This window comes from Crocodylus siamensis, chromosome 5, assembly GCF_052110815.1.
Source record: "Crocodylus siamensis isolate JL-2025a chromosome 5, ASM5211081v1, whole genome shotgun sequence".
Lineage (NCBI taxonomy): Eukaryota > Metazoa > Chordata > Crocodylia > Crocodylidae > Crocodylus > Crocodylus siamensis.
This window is the reverse complement of record NC_143399.1, coordinates 121,666,772-121,690,578: the sequence shown is the minus strand read 5'-3', so window position 1 is coordinate 121,690,578 and position 23,807 is coordinate 121,666,772. Positions and strand designations below refer to the sequence as shown.

The 23,807-nt window shown below is 41.9% G+C and overlaps 1 protein-coding gene across 1 annotated transcript in view; it reads right to left on the bottom strand.

Moving 5' to 3' along the window:
• The window catches only part of LOC149864504 (uncharacterized), a 32,221-nt gene extending 24,474 nt beyond the window's left edge, over positions 1-7,747 (bottom strand). The window contains exons 1-4 of the mRNA XM_090049787.1: positions 7,678-7,747; positions 7,210-7,557; positions 2,257-2,511; positions 611-706 (exon numbers count right to left, since the gene is read on the bottom strand). Coding sequence (XP_089905913.1) covers positions 611-706; positions 2,257-2,511; positions 7,210-7,557; positions 7,678-7,720 — 742 coding nt within the window. The 5' untranslated portion in view covers positions 7,721-7,747. The remainder of the gene's footprint in view (positions 1-610; positions 707-2,256; positions 2,512-7,209; positions 7,558-7,677) is intronic.
• Positions 7,748-23,807: the final 16,060 nt, after the last annotated feature.

Below are 23,807 nucleotides of genomic sequence, written 5' to 3'. Positions count from 1 at the left end.
GGGGGCACCAGATTGCTGATGGGGTGGGGGTAGCCCCTGAGATCCCCCCCAGTGGCTGATTGCTGAGCCAGCAGCAAAACTGGCAAAACCAGAAGTGCACTTCCAGTTTCACAGCTGGCACTTCCAGGAGTGCACAACTGATCTCAGGGGGTTGACCATTCACATACTGAAGTCAGTGTTTATGCTATCATGGCTTTAGATATTATTAGCAAATCGTATGTCAGAACATCAGTTTTAAAATATTGTTCTTCTCAGGTGGCAAAAAACAATACAGAGTTTCTGTAGCAGTTTCCCATCTGAGAGGAAGGATTAGAGAGGTGATTGTGGTTTCAAGCACCTATTGCAATGTGATTTTTTGCGTGTGTGTGCAAATTGCCTATGATTTTCTCACTCTGTTACTATGCATGTCCCAGTATGCACAGCAGTAATGCTGGCATCCATTTTCTTTGCACTGTTTGGAAAATATATCAGGACTTTTGAGAATCTTTCCCTAAGGGCAGACCTGTTTTGCAGAGATAGGGCCTCCACAGAAGTTTCTCCCAATGTGAAGTACAGAGCTTTGGAGTTCCAGTAGGGCTCTAATGATACCAGTGTATAGTATTGTCAATACCTCGAGAGTTGCCAGTAATATCACAGTTCATACATGCACTCTTGCCTTCTCCTCTGAACTCTGGACTTTGGGTGACAGTAACTTCTGCATGTTTATCTAGAAACAAGAGAACAGAGATTACACCACAAAACTGAAAGAGAATGAGTGAGGCACTGTGATACATAGCCTGTGTAACAACAGGGGTACTTAGTGCTTTCCAAGCAGAGGTTTCCAAAGCCCTTAATAAAGGAAAAGGATCCTTATCCCCCTTTTACAGTGGGGAAAATAGATTGCTGGCACTGCAAAAAGGAAAGCATTGCACAAAGAGAAGCAAGTGACCCCCACTTCCACAGGGGCAAAACTGGGAACAGAGCACAGGTTTTTGAGTCCCAGGCTAGTGCTCCATCCAGCCAAACTGGGTCATCAGGCTAATATTCCCTCAATCACTATTACCACCGCAGTCCCTGCTGCAGGAGTCTAGCACTGATTTCATTCTAGACTGGAACGAGAACTTCTTTGCTCAGTAATGAGCACCAGTTGAAAAGGGCAGAATGGAAAAAATGACTTACAAGACCAAACTGTAGTCACTAAAAGAGCCTGCAGCAGTAACATCTTGAGTAATTGGGTAGAATCTATAAGGGAGAAACAGGAATGTGAAACAAAGCCTTAGACAGAAAGAGGAAGGAAGTGACTCCTTTAAGCAGCATCCAATGGTGGTTCTGGCTGCAAGCATGTAGGGTACATTTGCGGCAAGGTTAAACTGTATAGATGACAGATCTGATTCCACTGCCCTGTCTCAGATCTAGAACAGGTCTGCTGCCAAGTGTCTAGTGTACCCTGTGCTAGTATAGCCCCCTAATGATACGCTGTGCACTGATCTTATTTTGCCTTTCTATAAACGCCATCTATTTGCTAACTCATTGCACAACATATTGCTTCAATTGGGTCAGGTAAAACATTGTCACCAGATTGCAGTTTCCATCCATCAAACACATCATATCATCATATAATATATTGTTATCACTTAAGGTAAGGTTTGGTATAAGTACATATTGGTCTTTGTAAGAATGATTATAATGCCATGTCCAGAATTCATCTGTAGATTGACAGGATCCCACAACACTTTTGTATTAGAAATGTCAATGTGATCTTTTATTGTGTTCTAGTCAGAACTACTCACTGCAGAGAATTTTTCTACTTGAGCAAAATGGAAGAACTTTCTTTAGTTTTCTTCCTGTGACTGCTTTTCTGAGCACACATCCACTATTATCAGCCCTAGAGGTTCTTGTCTGTTGATAAACTGGTAAGTGTGCACACGTAGCAAGCCTCAGTTCCCCAGACAGAGTAACTGAACATTGCTGCCCAATTGAACTATTATTCTCCTTTTATGGTGTAGGCAGGTGGGATCCCATTGTTTATTTAGTAATTGTCTGCCAAAGGAGCTATATGGGATGTTGTCTTTTCCTGTCTGATGGGACAAGCTAGGGAGGAATATGTGGAGCTGATTCCAAGCTGAAGAGCTTAATAAGGGATGCAGGCATGGTTTCAAATATTTGACAGCCCATGGTTTAGAATACAAAGAAGGTTTTTGTACAGCTGCTCAATGCTTTGCTAACAATGTGCATCGTCCCAAGCGGCACAATAATACATAGCTGCATCATCTGTACTTATGTCATTTATTGTCAGAAAATAAAAGTTCTTATTAGACTCCTGTCTTGCTGAAAACTTTTTATCATACTCCTTGTCATAGACAACTTTTCCTGCTGACCAGTACAGAATCCGCTCTGGACCTTCCCCAGGCTTGTGTCGATACCAGTGTATAACAGCGGTAGTCCCAGTAACCTGGCATTTAATAGAAGCAGATCTAGTCTTTCCCCTGGTTTTGAAGGGTTCTGATTGTGTCAGCTCCAGAGCATCTCCATCTACAAAAAGAGGAAGAAACAAAGATGTCATGAGTATGAAACTGAATGAAGTTGAAGGATTTCAAATTACTGTCCGTTGGTGTTTCTCCTGCAAAGGTCCAACTTACAAGAGCAAATTAGCGAAGCAAGAAAAATAACCTGCAGTGGAAACATGACAGCTAAATTATGGTGCTCCTGGCTCTGAGACCCAGAAGAAGAGGATTCCTAATCTGAAACAGAATGGTGCACTTGGAGAGAGGAAGTGAGTGACTCATGTGCTAAGTAGCCAATGGTAGCTCTCCTGGCCTTGTATGAGCTATTGAAAGGCAATTTAGATGTATTCTTGCTCTGTGTAAGAATTTAGAAGGTGGGACTTTTCATTGATTTAATTATGTTTTGAAGGGAAAGGGGACGGTTTGGCTGTAGGTTAGGGTCCAGGTGTGGATTTGGGAATTATGTGGGGGAAGGAGGAAAAAAGGGATGTGGCAAGTGGTAATGTGACTGTAAATGTAACTCAGTGAAATGTTTGGGAACTGTTTGGTCACTGTCAAACTGTACAACCAAATAACTATATATAGAGATTTACTTTATTTTTTATAAAAATAAATATGATTAGAATACCACAAGGGACAGTTGTTTGTCATCTAATCTCACTTCCTACATGACCATAAGATTTCCATGAATTAATTTTTGATGGAAATAAAGCAGAACTTTTGGGGAAAGAAACATTCATTCTTGATTGGAAAATGGCCGGCACTAGAGAATGCCACGCCATACCTGGTAAGTTTTAGATTGCCTAGACCTAGAGAATTTGTAGAATCTCTATCACTAGAGGTTTTCAAGAAGAGATTGGATAATCATTAGTCGTAGATAATTTAGGAGTAGCTATGCCTGAAGTGTTCTGTAAAGAGTAATAGTTGGAAGCTGAGGAATTCCCCGCTCCACTCTACACACTTGCAGCAGAATCATAGAATCATAGAGAAGAAGGGCTGGAAGGGACCTCTAGAGATCATGTAGTCCAACCACCTGCTTGAGGCAGGATCACCCCTATCCAAATCGTGCTATATAAATCTGTCATCTAACCTATGATCAAAATTACACAGTCAGCCATGCCACACAACCATAAAGCATAGTGCCCTAATCTGCCACAGGTAAAAAAAGAGGACAACAGTGGCCAATGTCCTGCTATTCCAAGAATTGTTAAGATTTGCTCAAGAGACGGAAGAGGGACATGGCCCCTTCTCCTCCCTCTCATGCATGCCAAAGCTGGCGATTCATCACTGAAGCCACTTTAGAAACATCCCATTCAATGACTCTGAAGTGTCTCTGGTGTGCTTGAAATATATTCAGGGAGGAGGACATACCAGAGTTGCTTCTGCAGGGGAGTTGAGAGGCTAGGGTAGAAGCTGGTAAAGGAATACTGGATGGCTTAAAATAATGAATTTTTGTTTGTTTGTTTTTCAGGAACATCCTAATTAGCCATTGTACATCCTGCATGTGGTGGGAGAGGGAGGCTTCTGCTTCCTTGTATTCACCCCAAGGACCCAAGAGCCATTGACAAATACTTTGCTAAACTGGCTTGGTGTGTAGAACTCAGATGAAAGCTTGAATGTGTTTGGCATAATACTAATCTTCATAAGAGGACAGTGATAGCCTATTTATTCTTTGTGTTCACAGGGGAAAAGATGAAGAGCAATGACCTCAACTTACAGCAAAGGAATTTTAGATTGGATATTGGGAAGAAATTCTTCGCTATAAGAATGGTAAAGCAGCAAAATAGGTTGCCTACAAAGGTGGTGGAATCTCCACCCTTGGAAGGTTTTGCGAATATATTAGAGAACCCTTGCCTAGGAGGGTTTGGATAGGGACAATGCTGCCTTGAGAAGGGGGCTGGGTTACATGACCTCCTGAAGTCCCTTCCAAGTCTACTTCTTTATTCTATGAATCGAGTGATGTCAGTGGGCTAACTATTCTGTGTTGTGGTGCCCTCTGCTGAAAGAGTGTAGACTCAACTTGTAAATATCCTTTTTCATCCTATTCCTCAGAAGGGCCAATTATGCAACAAGATATTTTGCAAAATTACTCTTTTCCTTCCTCTTCAGTGGTATTTTTTATATCTTTGTGATGAGAATACCTTTTCTCTACCATGTTTTTTCCTGTAGTGCAGTGTCATTAGTTTGCTTATGTGTTTTTCTGCCTTTAGTCAATCAGCCAGGTCTCTATACTCTGCCTTCTTACAGGTATTTGTAGCCACGCAAATCTTCTGCCAGTTCTTTATTACCATATGGATAAATGGAATTAAGCGCTGAAGACTTCTCATAGGTAAGACACTCTGAGGATCCTCAATATTCTAGTTTAGGGCTGTCCAACTGGCAGCCCATGGGCCACATGCAGTTAAAGGGTTAACACAGGAGTCCTGCCCAGACGCAACTACCCGTTTCTCCTGCTGCAGTGTTGCTGGGATGGTTAGGTTCCCCATCTTTCCTCTAACAGTCATATAAAAGTGTGCTGTCAAGTTGGTATTCTAGTCTATAGTGCTCTAGTATCCAGTATCCACAGTTGTGATGGTAGAGCAGGACTTTGTAAACGCTGGACTGCAGAAGCACCAGGCACCAGATTTAACAGAAGAGAACCATTCTGTCTTCTGTGCTCTCAGTGGCCTCATTTCAGGCCCTGGGGTCCAAGAAGCAAGAAAGAGACAGACTTAGAATGCAAAACAGTGAGTCATTCGGCTGGGGGTACTACAGGAGGCAGAAGGAAAGAGGCGGGAGAATGGGAAGGGGGACAGTCGCTGGAATTTAGGGGAAGCAGTTGTAGACAGGGAATGGTGTGGCAGGAAATGGTAGGTTGGGGTGATCTAAAAGGAACTGAAGGAACTAGAGGATATGGAGAGGGAGACAAAGGACCAGGAAATAGAAGCTGAACGGCAGGAAGGCAGGAGTTGGGGAAGTCATGTCATGGGGAGTATGGGCAGATCCTTCCCTCTGTCACAGAGTTCCTCTGTTAGCTGGGCAAGTCACTTAAAATATTTATAGCCAGCCACCAATTGGAGATTCCTCTTTACTGGGGTTATCTCCTGGTTCAGATTACAGAAGAGCTGAGTGCTCACAAGAAAGGTTGATATGTGTCCTGGAAGTGCTACAACTCATGGACATTCTTGACAATGTGGTCCTTCATTTTGCTCCTTGGCCTCAGTTTTTTTATGGTAATAATGGGTGCATCTACGCATCACCCTATGGCAACATAGCACCCCATGGCGACATAGTGCCATGCTTTAGTACTTCCAAAAGGAAGTGTTAAAGCACAGTGACGTGTGGATGTGCCCAGTGAGGATAAAATTTGTGGCTGATTTCACAGGGGTGCTTTAAGATAAATTTACTACTGCTTGTGAAGCATTCAGATGCTATAGAAAGAGAACAACAGAAATGCCTATTGTATTCAATGTTGGGTTTGGATTATGAGAGTTCAGTAAAGGCTCAAGCAAGGCGCTGAATTTGGGGTGTATAAAGAAATAGTCAATAAACAACCATTCACTGCATGAGATAGAGGTTCTGTGGAAAGTAGTCTGTGATCAAATAATTAAGAACAATATCAGATTGTATCCACGTACAGCAGGGCAATTACAACTTAGTGCTACAACCTGAACGTCCTTATGGAGTAATTCCTGTACGTAATTATTACGTAAAATGTTGTATGCCGTATTGTAACAATAATATAAATGCCCTCAACCTTGCAGACAATTATATAGTTGTTCACTTTTATATCCTTGAGTAACAGTGTTGGATTTTCAGTTACCTCAATAAAAATCAACAGGGATAGCATTAAGCTTGTGCATCACTTCTGTTAGGATTTTGTCCTTCTGTGTTACCTTGTCCTTATTTATATTTTACAATAGATACACTTAACACTTTAAATATAATCATCTAAGTTATCACACACATACATACTCAATAGGCCAACTATGTGCTTCTTCATTCCTTTCCTAAACAAATTCGTTCATAAAAATTGTTCTTGTTAAAGGCTTCTTAGAATTACAATGCTTTTGGCTATTTTTTCATGTGAGTTTTTCTAATTTGAATGTATACTTTTTCTTCTGAATCCCCTGAATATTACTTGTCTGTCTTACAGAATTACTGGCAAAATAGGTGTTGTGACATCCATGTTCCCATGTGTGCCAGAATCTGGGTCCCCAACTTTGCTTTAATGCTGTTGTATTGCTACCACTGCTGTTAGAAGACTACAGGAATACTCTAGAATATTGCTCATTGGAAAGAAAATATGGAGATTGGATTGTTTTAGAGGACACAGACATGTTTCCTTGATGTGACTAAGAAATGGTAAGTGTGAAAGTTATATCAACATGACATTATCTTCTGAACCCTGTTCTGGCTTGCAAAGCCTTCAGGAGTGAATATTTGCCCAAACTAGAATATTTCAGTCTATCACACTTGGGTTTTTATAATGCTAGTTGCAGTAATCAAATATAAACTCCTACTGGGCAGTATTCATGGATTCAAATAAGTATGTAAGATCTGCTGCATTTACTGTTTTGGGGCCTTAGAATTTATTAGTAATATATGCAGCAAAGCAGAAGTTAAGTTATCTTTTATGTCAGGTGTCAAGAGGAGTTTCTGTAGCAGGTTCCTGGCTGAGAGGAAAAGTGTCTGGTATCATGCAGTTAAAGGGCTGTGGTTGAAAATGCAAAGTGAGTATTTGTACAGGTTATTCGTGGTTTTCTAACACTGTGGCTATCCCAGTAAGCACAGTAGTAGACACCGGTATCAGTTTTTGTTGCACTATTTATATTGAAAGTACAGGTGTGCTTTGAAGAATCTTTCTCAACTGTAAACCTGCTTTTCTGAGATTGGTCATCAACAGCAGCGTCTCCTGATATGAAGTACAAAACTCTCTTTGGAGCTTCACCAGGGCTTTGTTGATACCAGTGAATTGCAGCTGAAGCAAAAGCTCCTGTAAAGTTAGTAAAAACGCACTTCATACGTGCAGTAGTGCCTACAATTCTGGTGGTAGATGATGGACTTTGGGTGAGAGTTACTCCTATAGATCCATCTAGAAAAGAAAGAGAAGAAATGGCATCATAAAACTAAAGCTGAATGACTTGGAAATTTGCCTTCTCTGCTCAATAATGAGCTCCAGTTAAAAAAAACACAGAAAGGAAAAATGACTTACAAGACCAAACTGAAGTCACTAAAAGAACCTGTAGCAGTAACATCTTGAGTAATGGAACTGAATCTGTAAGGGAGAAACAGGAATGTGAAACCAAGTGTCAAATGGAAAGGGTGGTAAAGTAGTAGAGAGGAAGTGACTCATATAAACAGCATCCAATGACAGTTCTTCGCTAATCCACTGAGCGAACTGGGAAAAAATTGCAAATTAAAATGTTTTTGAGAAAACATGCAATCATAGAAAGTTATGGTTGGAAGGGACCTCAGGAGGTTATCTAGTCCAACCCCCTGCTCAAAGCAGGATCATCCCCAACTAGATCATCCCAGCCAAAGCTTTATCTATGTTTTGAATACCTCCAAGGATGGAGCTTCCACCACCTCTCTAGGTAACCTCTTCCAATGAAAAAATTCTTCCTAATATGTAACCTAAACATCCCTTGCTGCAACTTGAGATCACTGCTCCTTGTTCTGTCATCTGCCACCACTGAGAACAGTTTAGTTGTATCCTCTTTCGAACCCCACTTCAGGTAGTTGAAGGTGCTTTTATATCAGTCTTCTCTTCTCTAGACTAAATAAGTCCAGCTCCCTTAGTCTTTCCTCATAAGTCATGTGCCCCAGCACCCTCACCATTTTTTGTTGCCCTCTGTTGAACTCTCTCCAATTTGTCCACATCTTTCTGTAGTGGCGGGGCCCAAAACTGAACACAGTATTCCAGATGTGGCCTCACTAGTGCTAAATAGAGGGGAAATGTAACAGATTACAAAAATATTTTTCTAAATCCAATTTGAGACCTCTCAAATTTTACCCACAGACACTTAAACTAGGGGAAAAGCAAATGCAGCGAAATTTATATAGGTGCCTACTACTGGGGGGTAGACTGCAAACTAATATTTTTTCTACTAGGGAATCTCTTAGTTTTGGTTGTAGGTGTAGAGAAATGAGGAGAATATGTCTTTTGATTGTTAGCACTTTCCTACCCCAAAAGCACTCTCATTGAGCAACTGGCAACGTAAGCAGGATCTCAGTTTCTGACTAGAGATATGAGTCTGCCGTCTTGTCTCAGGCGCAGAAGTACTCTGCTTCCTGTTGGCAGATGCGTTCTGTACTACTACTGCCCTCTTCTGAAATGCTGATTTCAGAAGAGGGCAGTACTGAGGGCAGTGCACACACTGATCTTATTCTCCCTTTCAAAAAACAGGCTGTGCATTCACTAGCTACTTGAATGCCATATTGTCTCTGAGGGATCAGGAAGAATCTTGTCACTAGATCACAATATCCATCTGTGGACAAATCATAGTGTACCATATATTACAATGGATCCCAACATTTTTTTGTTGCAACCCTAAATTGGCCACCAACAGGACCTCCCCACCCAGTGTCATGGGAGCTGCTGGGAGTGGAGTGCGGTAACGGCAGTAGCCTGGGGGCAGGGGAGTCACCATTGCCCCCTTTGTGCATGGTGGCCCTGCCCTGCCCACCTAACCTCTGCTCCCAAGCTGCAGGCATGAATGTGTGTGTGGACCCTTCACGACCCTACTGAGGAGCCCCTGCGACCCTGATTCAGGTCATGCCCCGAGGTGGGGAACCAATGGAATATTATCATTTGTGTGGATTTTGATGTAAGCACAATTATTTTAATGCAGTGGCCAGAACTCATCTACAGATTTCCAATGTCCCATAACCCTTTTGCATCTGAAATGCTTTTTAATGTTCTGTGGAGTAATAGAAAGACGTTTTGCTGCTGGGATTCGCAGATTGGAGATGTGTCTACCCTACATCTTTTGTACTCCCAGAACCTCCCTTGAAAACACCAATCCTACTTACACATCAAACTCAAAAATTCTTACTGCCTTGATGATGGACAGTTAAATTTGTTTCAGGATTTGTATGATGACATTTGTAGAGAAAAGAATGGGAGATATAAAGAAGAACAAAAGTGGACATTCTTAACGTTCAACTGACTAAGGAACCAGAAAGCCATCTAATGCAGAACTAGTAGCCAACCAGTAACATGAACAAACTAGTGACCAAGTAAAAGTCCCAGCAGAGACCTTCTTTCTTATCTTGTTGGTTTCCAGGAAAAGAATGTGAGGAATGGCCTTGCATAGAAGGAGATTTGAAGTTTGGGAGAGGCAATGTGTGCACTTTGGTCTGATGAAGGTGATTTTGGGTGAGGTCTGATGCAAAAACAAATTGAAAAATTAGGTGTTTACACTAAATTATGTTCCAGCTCTGAAAAGGCTACATATGGAGTACACAAGGAGAGTTTTGTAGAACATATTTTTAAGTAATTTCTTGGTGCATTTTTCAATATTAGACTTCATTGCCTTTTCACAAGAAACATCCCATTGCAGATAATGCTTCCACTTGAGCAACAGGGAGGCACATCTATACGAGACATTTACTGCACAGTTACTAATTAGCTGTGCAGTAAACATCTTGCATCAACACATGCCCCTTTTAGGCTGGTGCAAACTAATTTACTTACTTACTGATTTACAAGTACTATCCTGCTGTGGAGTGAAAAATTCTGCAGCTGCGCAAGTGTGGACACTGAAGGGGCTGGCTGGGGCATCAGCGTACTTCAGTGCAGGGGCTGCCTGCTGGTTAGACCCACACTGAAGCACCCTCATGCCCTGCCCAGCTTGTCTGCAGCACATTGAGCCAGGGGGATCAGCTCTTGCCTGGCAGGCTGACCCCTGGAACCCTCTGCCAGGTGGGGTGCTCCCCCCTACCATCACCACTTCTCTCCCTTCCTTCCTTCTCTGCCGCTCCACCTGCTGCGCATCAATAAACTGGTGCTTGTTGCTTCAGAGTTAATTGCTCCCAGGAGCACATTCAAATGGTGTGCCTGAGAGCAATAAACTCTGGAGCAGTAAGCTCTGCAGTTTAGTCATGCACCATAGTAGCACATGTAGATGCTCCTGGAAGATTCCCTTTTAAGTTTTTGTTTCCAACCAGGAGATGTGCTGTATTTTCCAAGATACTCTGGTAGTAAGCAAATGATGCATTTCCCTGCTGCAAACACAGTAATGTTGCAATATAAAACTGCTTGGTGCCACACAAAGACCTTACAATTGGTTCCTGAAAACTGGTCTTAAGTTGAAACTTTGTAACTTGGAACCATTTTTCTCATAAGAAACAATGTTATAAATGGGGGATTGGTTCCTGAACCAAGGCCTGATACCCTATTTTCACCAAAAATACCCCAGAATTTTGTACTTAATCATTTATAGATGAGTAATATATTTATATTGTACATTATATATATTGTATATATAAGATAATACATTGATGTATTTATATTGTAAATAGCAATCATATTGATTTGGAAGGACTTCTTTGAGGTGACTTTGCCAGACTTTTTGAAGGGCTCTTGATTGGACTTTTTGCAGGGTTCCTGGCTAGAGTCTTCTCAGGAGTCTTGGCTGCAGGTTTTTCTGGAGTCTCATCTACTTTCTTAAAGAAAGTATCCAATGAAGTTTGGGCAGATGTTCTCCAGGGAGATGTGTGACACAGCAAACTTGTTCACTGGCATGGTGTCACATCAGATCAAGCATTATAAAGTTGAAACTGATGTCATATAGTTGAAACAGGGTGTCAATTTATAAACGTTGTAAGTGCAAAACATAACTCGAAATGTTGTAAGTCAAGGACTGCCTGTACTTTGGTTCTTAGCAGCATAAAGGGTGCATTCCCAAAAGATGAGCAAACCTGGATCTGTCCACTAGAGGGAATTGTACAAGGATGCACATAAAAACTTTGTACATGATTCCCTTTACTGTAGAACATTTCTGTTGCTTTTCTGTCTCATTGGACAAGTTGGGAAGGAGCTTGTGCACCTGGTTCCAAGCTGAGGGCTCATTCTGAGACATTAATATAGTGTTGAATATTTGACAGGCTGTGGTTCAGAATACACAGAAGGCAGCTGCTCAGTGCTTTGTTAACACTATGCCATGCCAATGAGCATAATAATACATAGCTGTGTCATCCCTGGTTATTTTACAGGCTGTCAGAAAAGATCTAGACTCAGTGAGATCCTTTCTTGCCTCCATATTTCTTTCTCAGACACTTTGTCAAAAGCAGGTTATCTTGATGACAAAAAGTAGAGAATTCTCTCTGAAGCGTTATATCAGGCTTCTGTCTATACCAGTGTATATAAACATTGCTAAAGTCTGTGACAAGAGTGTGGCATTCAATTTGTACTGTTCTACTTACTACCTTCATGATGGATGGTTGAGATTGTACTTGAGCATCTCCATCTAGAAAAAGAAGAGAAAAAGGTACAATGAGTATAAAACTGAATGAAGTTGGAGAATCTCAAATTATTGTTTAGTAATGTTCCCCCTTGTCAGGGGCCAACTTACAAGAATAAATAACTGAAAGAAGAAGAAAGAACAGTAAAAACATGATGACTATGGTATGGCACACCTGCTTCTGAGAACCAGAGGAAGAGGACTCTTGATCTAAGATGGAAGAAGCAATGCATTCAAGGAAAGGAAACAAGTGACTCATGCTACGTATACCCAATGGTAACTTTCCTGGCCTTACAAAAGCTATTGCAAGGCAACTCTTCCTTTCAGGAAGAGTTCAGAAGGCCGGAAGGGACACTTCACCAATTCCATTATTATAATGCCAGAAGGGACCATTACGTACAAGTTGTCTGACCTTCTGCATGACACAGACCATAGGGTTTTCCTAAATTATTTCCTAAATTAATTCCTGAGGGAAATAAAGGAAACCCTTTGGATTCATTGGGAAATGGCCAGCTCTGGAGAATGCACTGCCAGATATGGCATGTTTTTCCAGTGATTCATGAGCCTTACTGTGAAAATCTTATACTTTATATCAGGTCTAAAGTTATTTAATTTCAACTTCTAGCAATTAGAAGTTGGTATACTTCTGCATACTACATTAAGGGGTCTCTTTAGGGTCTCTCTAAAGGGTCTTCCTAAAGTTTTTGTCATCTGTATGTTCTTTCAGACTGTGCTCAAATCCCTGTTTAGTCTGTCTTGGATTGAGTTCTTTCTATCTGTCAGTGGATGGTATGCTTTCCAATGCTCCTTCATCTCTGAACTTCCTCTAGGTTATCAACATTCTCCCTGTGCTGTAGATGTGAGAACTGACACCCAGAGTAGTGACTTCTCACCAGAACCAGCTTCTAGCAAGTTTCTCATCTGGCAAGTATACTTTAAAGGCAGGAATGGAAGGATCTCCGTACCTTGTTACGTATTAACAGGAATGGAAGGATCTCAGTACCTTGTTACATATTAACCTTAGGCTATACTAAGTGGTGTGCAATATTGATTGGTCTGAGATCAAATTTAGAGCAGTCATACATGCATTAAGGCTAAAACCCATCTCTGACTATCCCTGACCTGCTCAAGTATGATTTGACACTAGAAAGATGGTGTACAGGGTTGTGACCAGGAGCCACAATTGTGAGTTGCAACTAGATGGGGTTCAGGGGAGACATCCGTTGAAACATCCTTTCTTTGGCAAAAGTATTTAGGTTGGAGGTAAAAAAGTTGTTGCTAGCTGGCAACCTACTAGCACCGTGTACTCTGCAGACTGGTTGCACTGGTTGCATAGTGTTGCATCCCTGGAGGTGAGACGGTCACATCACTGGGGGTGGAAGTGGAAGTTAGCTTGGTGCTAACACCCCCTAGGCAATAGTGTTCAGGGGGTGGAAAGTTTGTCCACAGGAAGGCAGGAGGAAGGGACACTGGGATTCTGGAGGACTGAAATGTGGTTACCTTATCTCTGCATAGTGGCCACATGTTACTATGACGTGAGCCAGGTAACACAGATCACAGATACACCTACCCCAGAGTTGAATAACTTTAAGATAACTAAAGGGTGCTTAAAGCTAGTTTTCATGTTTTAATGTGTGGATAATCAATTATTAAGAGCTCTCTGTCCAATCTAAAAGTAACATGACAAGGCCCTCAGTGGTCTAAATCTGTGTTCTGGTGCCCTCTGCTGAAACAGCATAGACCTAAGCTATTTTGTCCTGAAAAGGACCAATTATTCAATGAGATGCTTTGCAAAATTACGTTTTTTCCTTTTTCTTTAGTGTTATTTTTGATTTCTTTGTGATGAGAACTCTTCCACTTCTGTCCCATTATTTTCCTTTGTATTGTATTAGTTTGCTTACATGTTTTTCTGCCTTTACTCTATTAGCCATGCCTCTGCCTCCTGCCTTCTTTCAAGTATTTGCAACCACACAGCTTTTTCTGCCAGTTCTTTAGAGTCATGTGGGTAAATGAAATTAGGCTTTCAGAATTAGACACCTCATAGGCAAGACTTATAATTGTCTAATAGAATAGAATCAAGAACTTTTAAGTTATTCTTCTGAGGTAACCTAATGTTCACTGATGTGTGTGTTACCTGCTTTCACACCAGGTTTCTCCCAATGATCTGGTATCAGAGGTTAAAGATAGAGAGAGGTTTTTCAGATCAGAATCCCATTGTTAAAAGCAGAAGACTGCCCATACATTGTTCTGGAGATCATGATATAGCTGAAGAGTAAGCCAGACAAACGTATTGTATTCTTATGTCCACAGCGGGTATAAAAAATATGCTGCAAAATTGCCATTTTGATTTCCAATTCTTTGCAACTGGCAGCTGCCAAGATAGATCTGGAATTTCTCTCTAATTGGTGCAAGGGACAGCAGAAGTGCCAGGCACTAGAGCTGAGAGAAGGGAGCCACTCTCGCCTGTGCTCTTGGTGCCCCCCCATTCCCAGTGACGGGACCACATAGGTAACCACATTTCAGTCCTCCAGTGTTAAGGAGAATCAGTCTCAGAATGCAAGGGAGTGAAGGTTTGGGTTGGGGGCATGGCAGAACCCAGAGGATAGGAGTGAGGGAGTTGTTAAAAGGCGTGGGATACAGCCATGGCCTCCAGTGGTATGGGAAGAAATGCAAGAGTGCGGGAAAGCAGAACATATACAAATGAATGGGGAACAGCAGTTAGAGGATGTGGGGGATATGACTAGAAGAAATGAGGGAACTGAGGGGACAGGAACAAGAGGAGGGAGGCAGGAGTTGGAGAAACTGTTTTAGAGGAAGTGTGAGCAAAACCTTTCTTCTGATACAGAGTTCCAAAGTCAGCAAGAGCAAGTCACTTAAAATATTCACAGCTGGCCACAGCTGGTTCAGATTGGCAGAAGTGTGAAGGGGTCATGACAAGGGTCAGTGAGTCTCTTTGAGGTACCACAATTAATAGACATTTTTTATAATACTGGCCTTCGATTTTTCCTCTTTGCCTGGTAATAATGGAAACATCAGCAGTGTCTAGTGTAACAAGTGTGCTTTTAAGCTAAACATACTTTTGTGTAGCTTTCAGAAACAATGCAAGAACACGACAGAAATGCCCTTTGTGTTGATGTTATTTTTTATGACGTCAGTAAAAATAACGGGCATAACTTTAAGCTGATGTGTCCATCGTTAGGGCTTGGCTAGGGACAGATATTACAAACCAGTTTAAGTGATCAGAAACAGGTTTAAACCTGTAATAGGACATAAGTTCAGTGCACATAAACCAGTTTCAAAATGGCCCAAACTGATTTGAGATAAACCTGGTTGAATATAGTATCAGACTTAACTAATTGAGCTCAAACTGGTTTTCCAATGTCTGTCCCAGATCCCTTCCTGGTTTAACTTAAACCAGAGTCCCCCAGCTGGAGCAGGGAAATGCAAAGTTAGGAGTCTGGCCAGATGCTGACCCTGGAAGGGAGCAGGGAAAAAGTTTATTCCCCCCTCCTCCCTTGTCCCACCAGCACGGACCTGCGCTTCTCTGCTGGCTGCTCCAGTGGGGGCAAGGCCAGCCCCAGCAGTAGCCTGGAGTGAACTGGCCAGGGAGGAATTTAATTCTGTCCTCCCTGTCCCACCAGCACAGATCCAAGCCAGAGTCCCCAGGCACTCCCCACTCACTGCTGCAGCAACAGGGCCAGGCGTAGCCAAACACCGGCTGGCATGGCCCTTGAGACAGAGGGAGCAGGGAGGGGGGCTATTCCCTCCTCCCTCCAATGTCTATCGGAAGGGGTAGGAGAGGTTTATTCCACCCCTTGCCCCAAGCAGGAAGCAAATGGTGGCAGTTGGGGTGGGCAGATCCTGCCAACAGTTCCCCAGGGGCAGTAGGGTTTAGAGGGGGAAATAACCCCCCTCCCTACCCCTTCTTCTAGCCATGCCAGCTGGCATTTGGCTGCTTCTGGCTCCACTGCTGCAGCAGCAGCGGGGGGTGTGGAGGTGTCCTGGCTCAGGTCTATGCCGGTGAGATAGGGAGGAATGAGTTAAATCCCTCCCTGGCCAGTTTACTCCAGGCTATTGCCTGGGCTGGCTACACTCACTCCTAGCACAGCTTCCCTGCAGCCAAGGGTGCGCTCTAGTGTCCCCCAGCTGCTGGCCTGAGCAACTGCAGGCATGTGCCTGCATTTCCTCAGTCCAGAGGGAATGGCTGTACACTTGCAAATTGATTCAACCTAGGCAGGTTAAACCTGCAAAGATTGATTCAATTCAGGCTCCAGCTTTTTGAACGTCTGTTCCTAGCCCTAGTGTTAAATATTTTGCAATAGGTGGGCATAGGCTTAACAAATTATGATCCAGCTTGTCATATGTACACTTTGAATCAGTAGGTCAAATATGTGCCTCCTCTTTCTGTTCCTATTAGGTTCTCCTATGAATAACTTAAAATACTCTCAGCTATTTCTGTTGTCAATTACTCTAACCTGAATATATACTTATTCCTCTGACAATCAGTTATTTAAGGTACTTGTCTATCCCATAGAACTGTTCCATTTGAACTGGGAACTGTTCTTTTTCTAGCAACATGCTCATCAAAACAGCAATTATGTGTTATTACCCTACTTCTCAGGTTGCAGGAAGGTATTTAGCAGTTTCACAGCTGAAATGAGGAGTTAGAGAAGTGACTGTGGTTTCATATGGTTATAACAATATGGTTGAAAACGAGGAGTGAGTTTTTTTACAGGTTATTCGTGGTTTTCTAACACTGTGGATATACCAGTAAGCACAGTAGTAGATACCAGCATGCATTTTCTTTATTCTATTTACATAGAAAGTATAGCGGGATTTTGCAGGATCTATTGTAACTTGCAAATTGTTTGCCTGAGAGTTGTCATCAAAAGTGGTTTTTCCTGATGTGAAGAACAGAACTCTCTTTGGAGCTTCACCAGGACTTTGATGATACCAGTGAATGATGGCACTGGCAATATTTTCAGAGATGCCCTGGAGAACGCAAGACATACGTACAGCAGCATTTTCCCTTTTGACGGTGAACTCTGGAGTTTGGGTGATAGTTATTTCTCCATGTGCATCTGGAAAAGAGAGAGGAGAATGACAACATAAAAATGAAATGGCATGACTGGGAAACAAATCTTTTTGCTCAGTAATGATCACATGCTGAAAAGGACAGAAAGGACAAATTACTTACAAGTCCAAAGTGAAGTCACTAAAAGAACCTGTGGCAGTAACATTATGAGCTGTTGGGTTGAATGGAGCAAGAGGAATGTGAACTAGAACCTCAGATGAAGAGAGAGTGATGTAGTTGTTTCAGGAAGTGACTCATTAAAGCATCATTTAATAGCAGTTCTCATTGTAGGCATGTGGGGCTACATTTCTCATAGAATAATACTGTTTATAATGAGGTGGTAAGAAGTCAAGATCTGTGGGTGCTCTGAAGTCCAATCTGGTGAGAGAACTGAGAAAAAGTATAAATTAGAAGCATTTTAAATAGTGTTATATAGATTTGGAAAAAGATTCGTGAACAAAATCTGTGTCCTCCCACAATTGCAGCCACAATCACTTAGCCCAGAGGGAAAGAAAGTGCAGTGAAACTTGTATAGGTGCCTACTACATGGGTAACATTCAAAGTAATACACATCTAGTAGGGTTTCTCTTGGCTTTGCTGGTAGGTATAAGGAAATGAGAAGAATTTGTTCTTTTATCATGACCGCTCTTAAGCTTTCTTACTGGTGGCTGAAACTGGGCTCAGATGCCCAAAAGTACTATCAAGCTAAGCAACTGGCAGTGTAGAAGGAATCTCAAGCTGAGAATCTGTAATAATTTATCTCAACCCCTGGGGCAGAACTCATTTACAAATCCCCTATATCCCGCAACCATTTTCTATTTGAAACCTAACACAGTGCAAAGCCAGTAACATGAACAAACCAAAGCCAGAGCCTCAGCTCTTGTTACCAACAGGATTTGTTTTGCCAGAGACCCCCAAGGTTTGGCACAGCCCCTCATCTGATTTGGTATCAAGTGACCCCTAAACTCTATTACAGGTTTCCTCCCCATAATATGACCTGGTAAGTGGATCTTTTAGATATTACAACAGCAACCTTCAGTGGTACTGGCCTCAGGTCCTCCGCTGAATGTGTAGGATGTTTGTTTCTGGCTTTCCAGCTATTCGAGCAAAAAGTCCATGGTTGCCTCTACCTCCCTGGCGATACAACATAAACACACCCATTTTCTTTGTTTGTTCATTACTTTGTAACTTTCTCATCCCAAATTGTTCAGTCCTCAAGTTCCATACCTCACTTTTTTAGATAAGGTACTCCAATCCTACTCAGTTTTTGGATTCATAGTTTCTAGGGTTGGAAGGGACCTGAGCAGATCATTGAGTCCAACCCCCTGCCATGACAGGAAAGAGTACTGGGGTCAAACGACCCCAGGAAGGTGTACATCTAGCCTCCTCTTAAAGACCCCCAGGGTAGGAGCCAGCACCACTTCTCTTGGAAGTTGGTTCCAGATCCTAGCCGCCCTGACCATGAAGTAGCACTTCCTGATGTCTAGTCTGAATCTACCCTCTACCAGCTTGTGACCATTATTTCTGGTCACTCCTGGCAGTGTTCTGGGGAACAGGGCTTCATTTCCTTTTAGGGAAACTGTTGTACCTGGTGTAATGATTTAGGTCCTGCAGTGAATAACAACTATGACTGAGGAAGAGAACAACCCTTTAATGATAGCACAGCACAGGGTTCTTCCAGCATAGATCATGTAGCTGCCTCCATCTTGATTTCTCCTTGCTCCCCCAGGGATCATGTTCAAATTCCTCACCTGATAAGACATTCCCTTGTAAGGGACTGTCTCCAAAGTCTAACACTTATCACTACATCTTCCCTTTAAAAGAAATAAAAATAACCATCACAATATAACAACAAAAATTCCACCACAACAACAATGCAAGACAAAATCATCACCACACCAAAAAATCCATAACCTACAGAGGAGAGGTTACCAGTTCTTCACTCACTTTGTTGGCTCCTCAAGTTTCTGTATTACCTGGACTTCCTCCATCCTTTTTAGTTCTGCCTTTAGTTTATCACGGAGGGCAAAAGGCACCTTCCTGCATGGGTGTATAACTGGGGGGACCTGTTTATTTATCTGAATTGTATGTTCCCTTGGTAAGCAACCAGGGCCTTAAAACAAATCTTGATACTCCAAAATAAGGTCCTCATAACCTGAGCTAGAGTGTTTTAATGCAAATACCCATTTAACCAAATTGAGCTTTTCACAAGCTGCTAGGCCCAAAATAGGTGCCACCTCCTTAGGTACTACAATGAATGCAAGATTGTACATCATGTTTTTATGTCTGATGTAGGCAAGGCACTTTCCCTTGACCAGTATCTTTGCTCCTGAATAAGCAGTCATGGTTACTTTTGTAGGCCTCAGTTTTGGTTTACTTTTCAGCTTTTTATAATCTTGCTCTGGTAAAATGTTCACCTGAGCCCCTGTATCCAGTTTCAATGGAATCATTATCCCATGAACTTCCAGTGGCAGGATCCAGTCCTTCTCAGTAGCTCTGCTTGACTCTACTATATCTATATAATAACCTCCCTCTGGAGTTATCTTCAGCTGTATGCACCTGGACCTTATGGGCTTGCACTTTGCAACATTTGACAAAATGATTATTTTTACCACAATTAAAATAGAGCTTTCCTAATGCAGCATATCATTTGGAGCCATGCTGCATTCCACACCAGCTGCATGCTTGCCTGTACTCCATCTGCCCCTTAGTAGTAGTTGTGGTAGCTGGGGCAACCTCCATTTGATGTGGCCTTTTCTGTCTGTCTTTACTATGTATTGCATAGACAACGCCCTCAGCTGCATTCAGCTCTTTGGCCTGAGCCTTCACAGTTTCAGTTGCTCTACAAATCTGTATAGTTTTTTCTAGGGATAGGTCTCCTTCCCATAGCAGCTTCTCTCTTAATCCATTGTCTGTAATGCCATAAATTATTCTATCCCTGATCAGAGAATCTGTTACGTCCCCCAAAACACAGGTCTTGCTGAGCCTTTTTAACTCTGTGATATAGTGCTCTATGCTTCCATCTGGTTTTTGCATGCACGTAAAAAACATTCTCTCTCAAAGGTCTCATGTTTTGGCACACAATAGTCTTCAAATTCATTCAATATCTCATTTAACCTCATGTTTTGGCCTGGAGCAAATGCAAAGTTGCTGTACACCTCAAGCACTTCTTTCCCTACTACATGCAGGAAAATGGATGATTTAACGTCATCAGTTTTCTCTTCTGGTCCTATAGCAGCTAAATACAACTCAGACCTTTGTCTACATTTTCTCCAGTTCTCAGCTATATTGCCTGACAATGAAAGGCATGAAGGGCTTGTAATGCATCCATGGTTAACTGTGTCTCTGAGCTGGTTACACTTCTGCCTTGCAGAGAGGGGACTGTACTCCCAGAGGCCTTTGTTCCTTGCTGAGTGCAGCTTTGAGGACCTGAGTTACCAGCTTTCTGCTATAGATAATGCTGCAAATTCACCCAGTCTTCCCCATTCACCACTTCTGACACCACCATACCAATCACAGCACTCACTTTTCCCACTGCCTTTTCAGGCACTATGTAAAATTGTATTGCTTAGTTCCAGGAAAGCCTAGACTCTGGCTAAGATCCTTAGCGTAACTCAGTTTGCCTATTACACTTCTCAGCCTCCAAAAAAGGAGAGTTTGAGACGTGCAGTTGGAGAGAGGCACTGAGTTCAGCTTGGTCTGATGAAGGTGATCATATGTATCAAAAACATATTTAAAGTTGGATATTTACAGCAAGTGTTATCCCAGCTTGAAAAGGGACTCACAGATGGATTTGTGTTGTATAATTAATGTATAAGCAAATTCCTGGCAGCTGCTACTGTCAGCTAGTGTCAGCTCTTCAGGGTTCTTCTCCAGGGTCTGCCCATAGCTAACCTCAGTCCCTCACAAAGAATAACTAGACGCTGTTTCCCTTAAAACGCGTTGTCATATCTAACTGATGGTCTCCTTTTATAGTATAGCTATGTGGGATTCCACTGACTATGTGGCAAGTATCTGCCAAGCCAATAGCTGTTTGCTGGTTTTTCATGTCTGGCTGAACAAATCAGGAAGGCATTTCTGCCCCTGGTTGCAGGCTGAGGGGAGAGTTAGGGAGATAGGTGTGGTGTTAACTGTTTCATAGGCTGCAGCTTAAAATACATTTTAGAAGGTTTTTGTGCAGCTGCTCATTGCTTTGCTAACAATGTGCATCCCAGCAGGCACAGTAATATGTAGCTGCATCCTCTGTTCTTATTTTATTTAGTGTCAGTGTGCAGGTGTTGTCATTGATGTTCTTTTTTGCCTCAAACTTTTCTTTATCAGACTCTTTGTCAAAGCTTGGTCTTCCTGATGATAAGTAGAGAATCCGCTCTGGTGCTTCGCTAGGCTTCTGCCGATACCAGTGTATGTAAGCATTGCTAAAGCTTATGCCAGAAACATGGCATTCAATTCGTGCTGTTTTATGTACTCCTCTCACTATGGAGGACTGAGATTGTTTCAGCACTTGGGCATCTCCACCTACAAACAGAGTAAGAGAGAAAGATACCATAAATTCATATTATTCAACTGAATAAAGTTGAAGGATCTCAAAACATGTTTTATCCTGCTCACAGAATCCAATGGAGAAGCACAAACTTACAAGAGAAAATAAAAGCAACAAGAAGAACCTGAAGCAGAAACATGTTCACTATGTTACAGTACCCTTGCTTCTGAAAACCATCAGAAGAGGCGTCTTGATCTAAAATGGAGGGAGTGGTGCACTTGGAGAGGAAGTGAGTGACTCAGATTAAATAACCAATGGTTACTCTCCAGTTTACCCATGATTTTTTGTGAGGAAATGTAGATATAGCCTTGCTCTCTTCTTACATATACTTAAGGAAAAATCACCCAATCTTGATTTCAAAATGGCCAGCAATGGAGAGCTCAGAGCAAGTTGTTCAGATTATTAATTATTTTCACAGTGAAAATATTGTAAGGTAGTAGAGGTTTGAAGTTGTCATAACTTCACCTTCCTGGCATTGGAACTTATTATGCTTTTTTCTGTTCAACATAAGGCTTTGTCTTCAAAGCTTTGTTTCATTTGACTAATCCTCTAGACTGGCAAGGGATCATCCGTTACTTCCTGAGCTCCCAGCGTGTTTCAGTCTAACACATTTTCCAACCCTCAGTCTCTCATGTAGCAATTCTCTGAATTCTCTCCAGCTTATCAAACTTCTTAAGCACTTACCAAGCAGTCAATCCAGACACATGGGATATCTTCTCCCACCTGCTCTAGATTCCTTTGTTTATATGTCTAAGGTTTGTATTAGCTCTTTTGGCTCCAGTGTTTAAGTGAGAGCTCATGTTCAACTGTTCGCCTGTTCATCCACTATGACTTGTCAATCCTTTAAGGGTAAGTTTTGCCTGAGCTAGAATCTCCATCTTATATGTGTACCCTGCATTCTTTGCAAAGCTTTACATTTGCTCGTGGTTAGTGTACCAAGTGGTCCAGATAGCTTTGTACTAGTTACCAGTGCTTCTCAAATCTTTTGATTGCACCACACCGTACTCTCTCCCACACCTGCTCCTTAGACCTGAATATCCAGCTATGGGACCTTTTTTAGAGAGACTGTACTACTCTGAAGATCTATCTTTAGAATTTCAAACAGTGACAGGAGATGGAGAATTCACTGACAAACTCAAAAAGCAAAAGAAGTAAGTAGCAGAACCCACTCTCTCAACTGGACTCTGTCAACTGGACCAGTGCCCCTATTTCTGGGAAGAGTGGCAACATGTTTTTATTGACAATTTATGTGAAGGTTGAATTGATGTCTTGGATAAAAAACAGCACTGTAACAATATAACAGCTCTTAACTTTAAACCAGGTTGTTGGTTCAGTACTGACACTAGGAGAAAAAGCCATTTACTAATGTAGCATCATCACTTATGGCACATTTCATTAGAGATACCACATGTGTAACAATTACCTGTGCTTCTTACCAGTGGGAGGAATTATATACATCAGGGACAATGAAAGCATCTGTATGTCATAATTGAGCACATGCCTTTATTTCTGCAAATTTTGCACATAAATATCTCGTCTAATATAATTCTGAGTACCAAATATATGTAGTTGTGGCTGATGTCCAGTTGGTTGCATATCTAGTTCTGCCTGATGTTGACAAAGAAGTTGAAGGATATATCTGATTCCTTGTGTCGAAATGGCTGTGGCTCAGTTTTCAGAATGAGTATTTGTACAAACTCTCTATTGTTTACTAATGCTGTGTGATCCCAGACAGCACAGTAGTAGGTAGCTGTGTCATTATGGGTCACATAATTTGCAGTTAGGGTAGAGATTTGCTTGTCAGGATCTTTTTCACAGTGAAACTTGTTCTTATTGGAGGGCTGATCAATGCTGGGTTCCGATTCTGAGATGAACAGAATCCGCTCTGGAGCTCTACCAGATATTTGTCGATACCAATGTATAACAGCACTCTTGAAGTTTTTCAGGCCAGAAATTTTACAGTCCATACGTGCTATTTTATATTGTTCTTTGGTAACAGATGTCTGGATTTGTTGGAGAAGCAACTGTGCGTGCCCATCTAGGAGAAGAAAAAGAGGAGGAAATAATGAATTATACAACATCAGCCGGAATTTATAGCTCATCCATGTGTTGCTCCATAATATGCATATGGGTAGAAGAAGATGAAACAAAAACTTACAAGGCCAAAATAAAGCTAAAATAAGAACCTGGAGCAGAAACATTCTTGAATATTTTGCCAGGACTGCTATCTCAGCAGAATAGGAGTGCTGCTCTGGGGAGGTGAA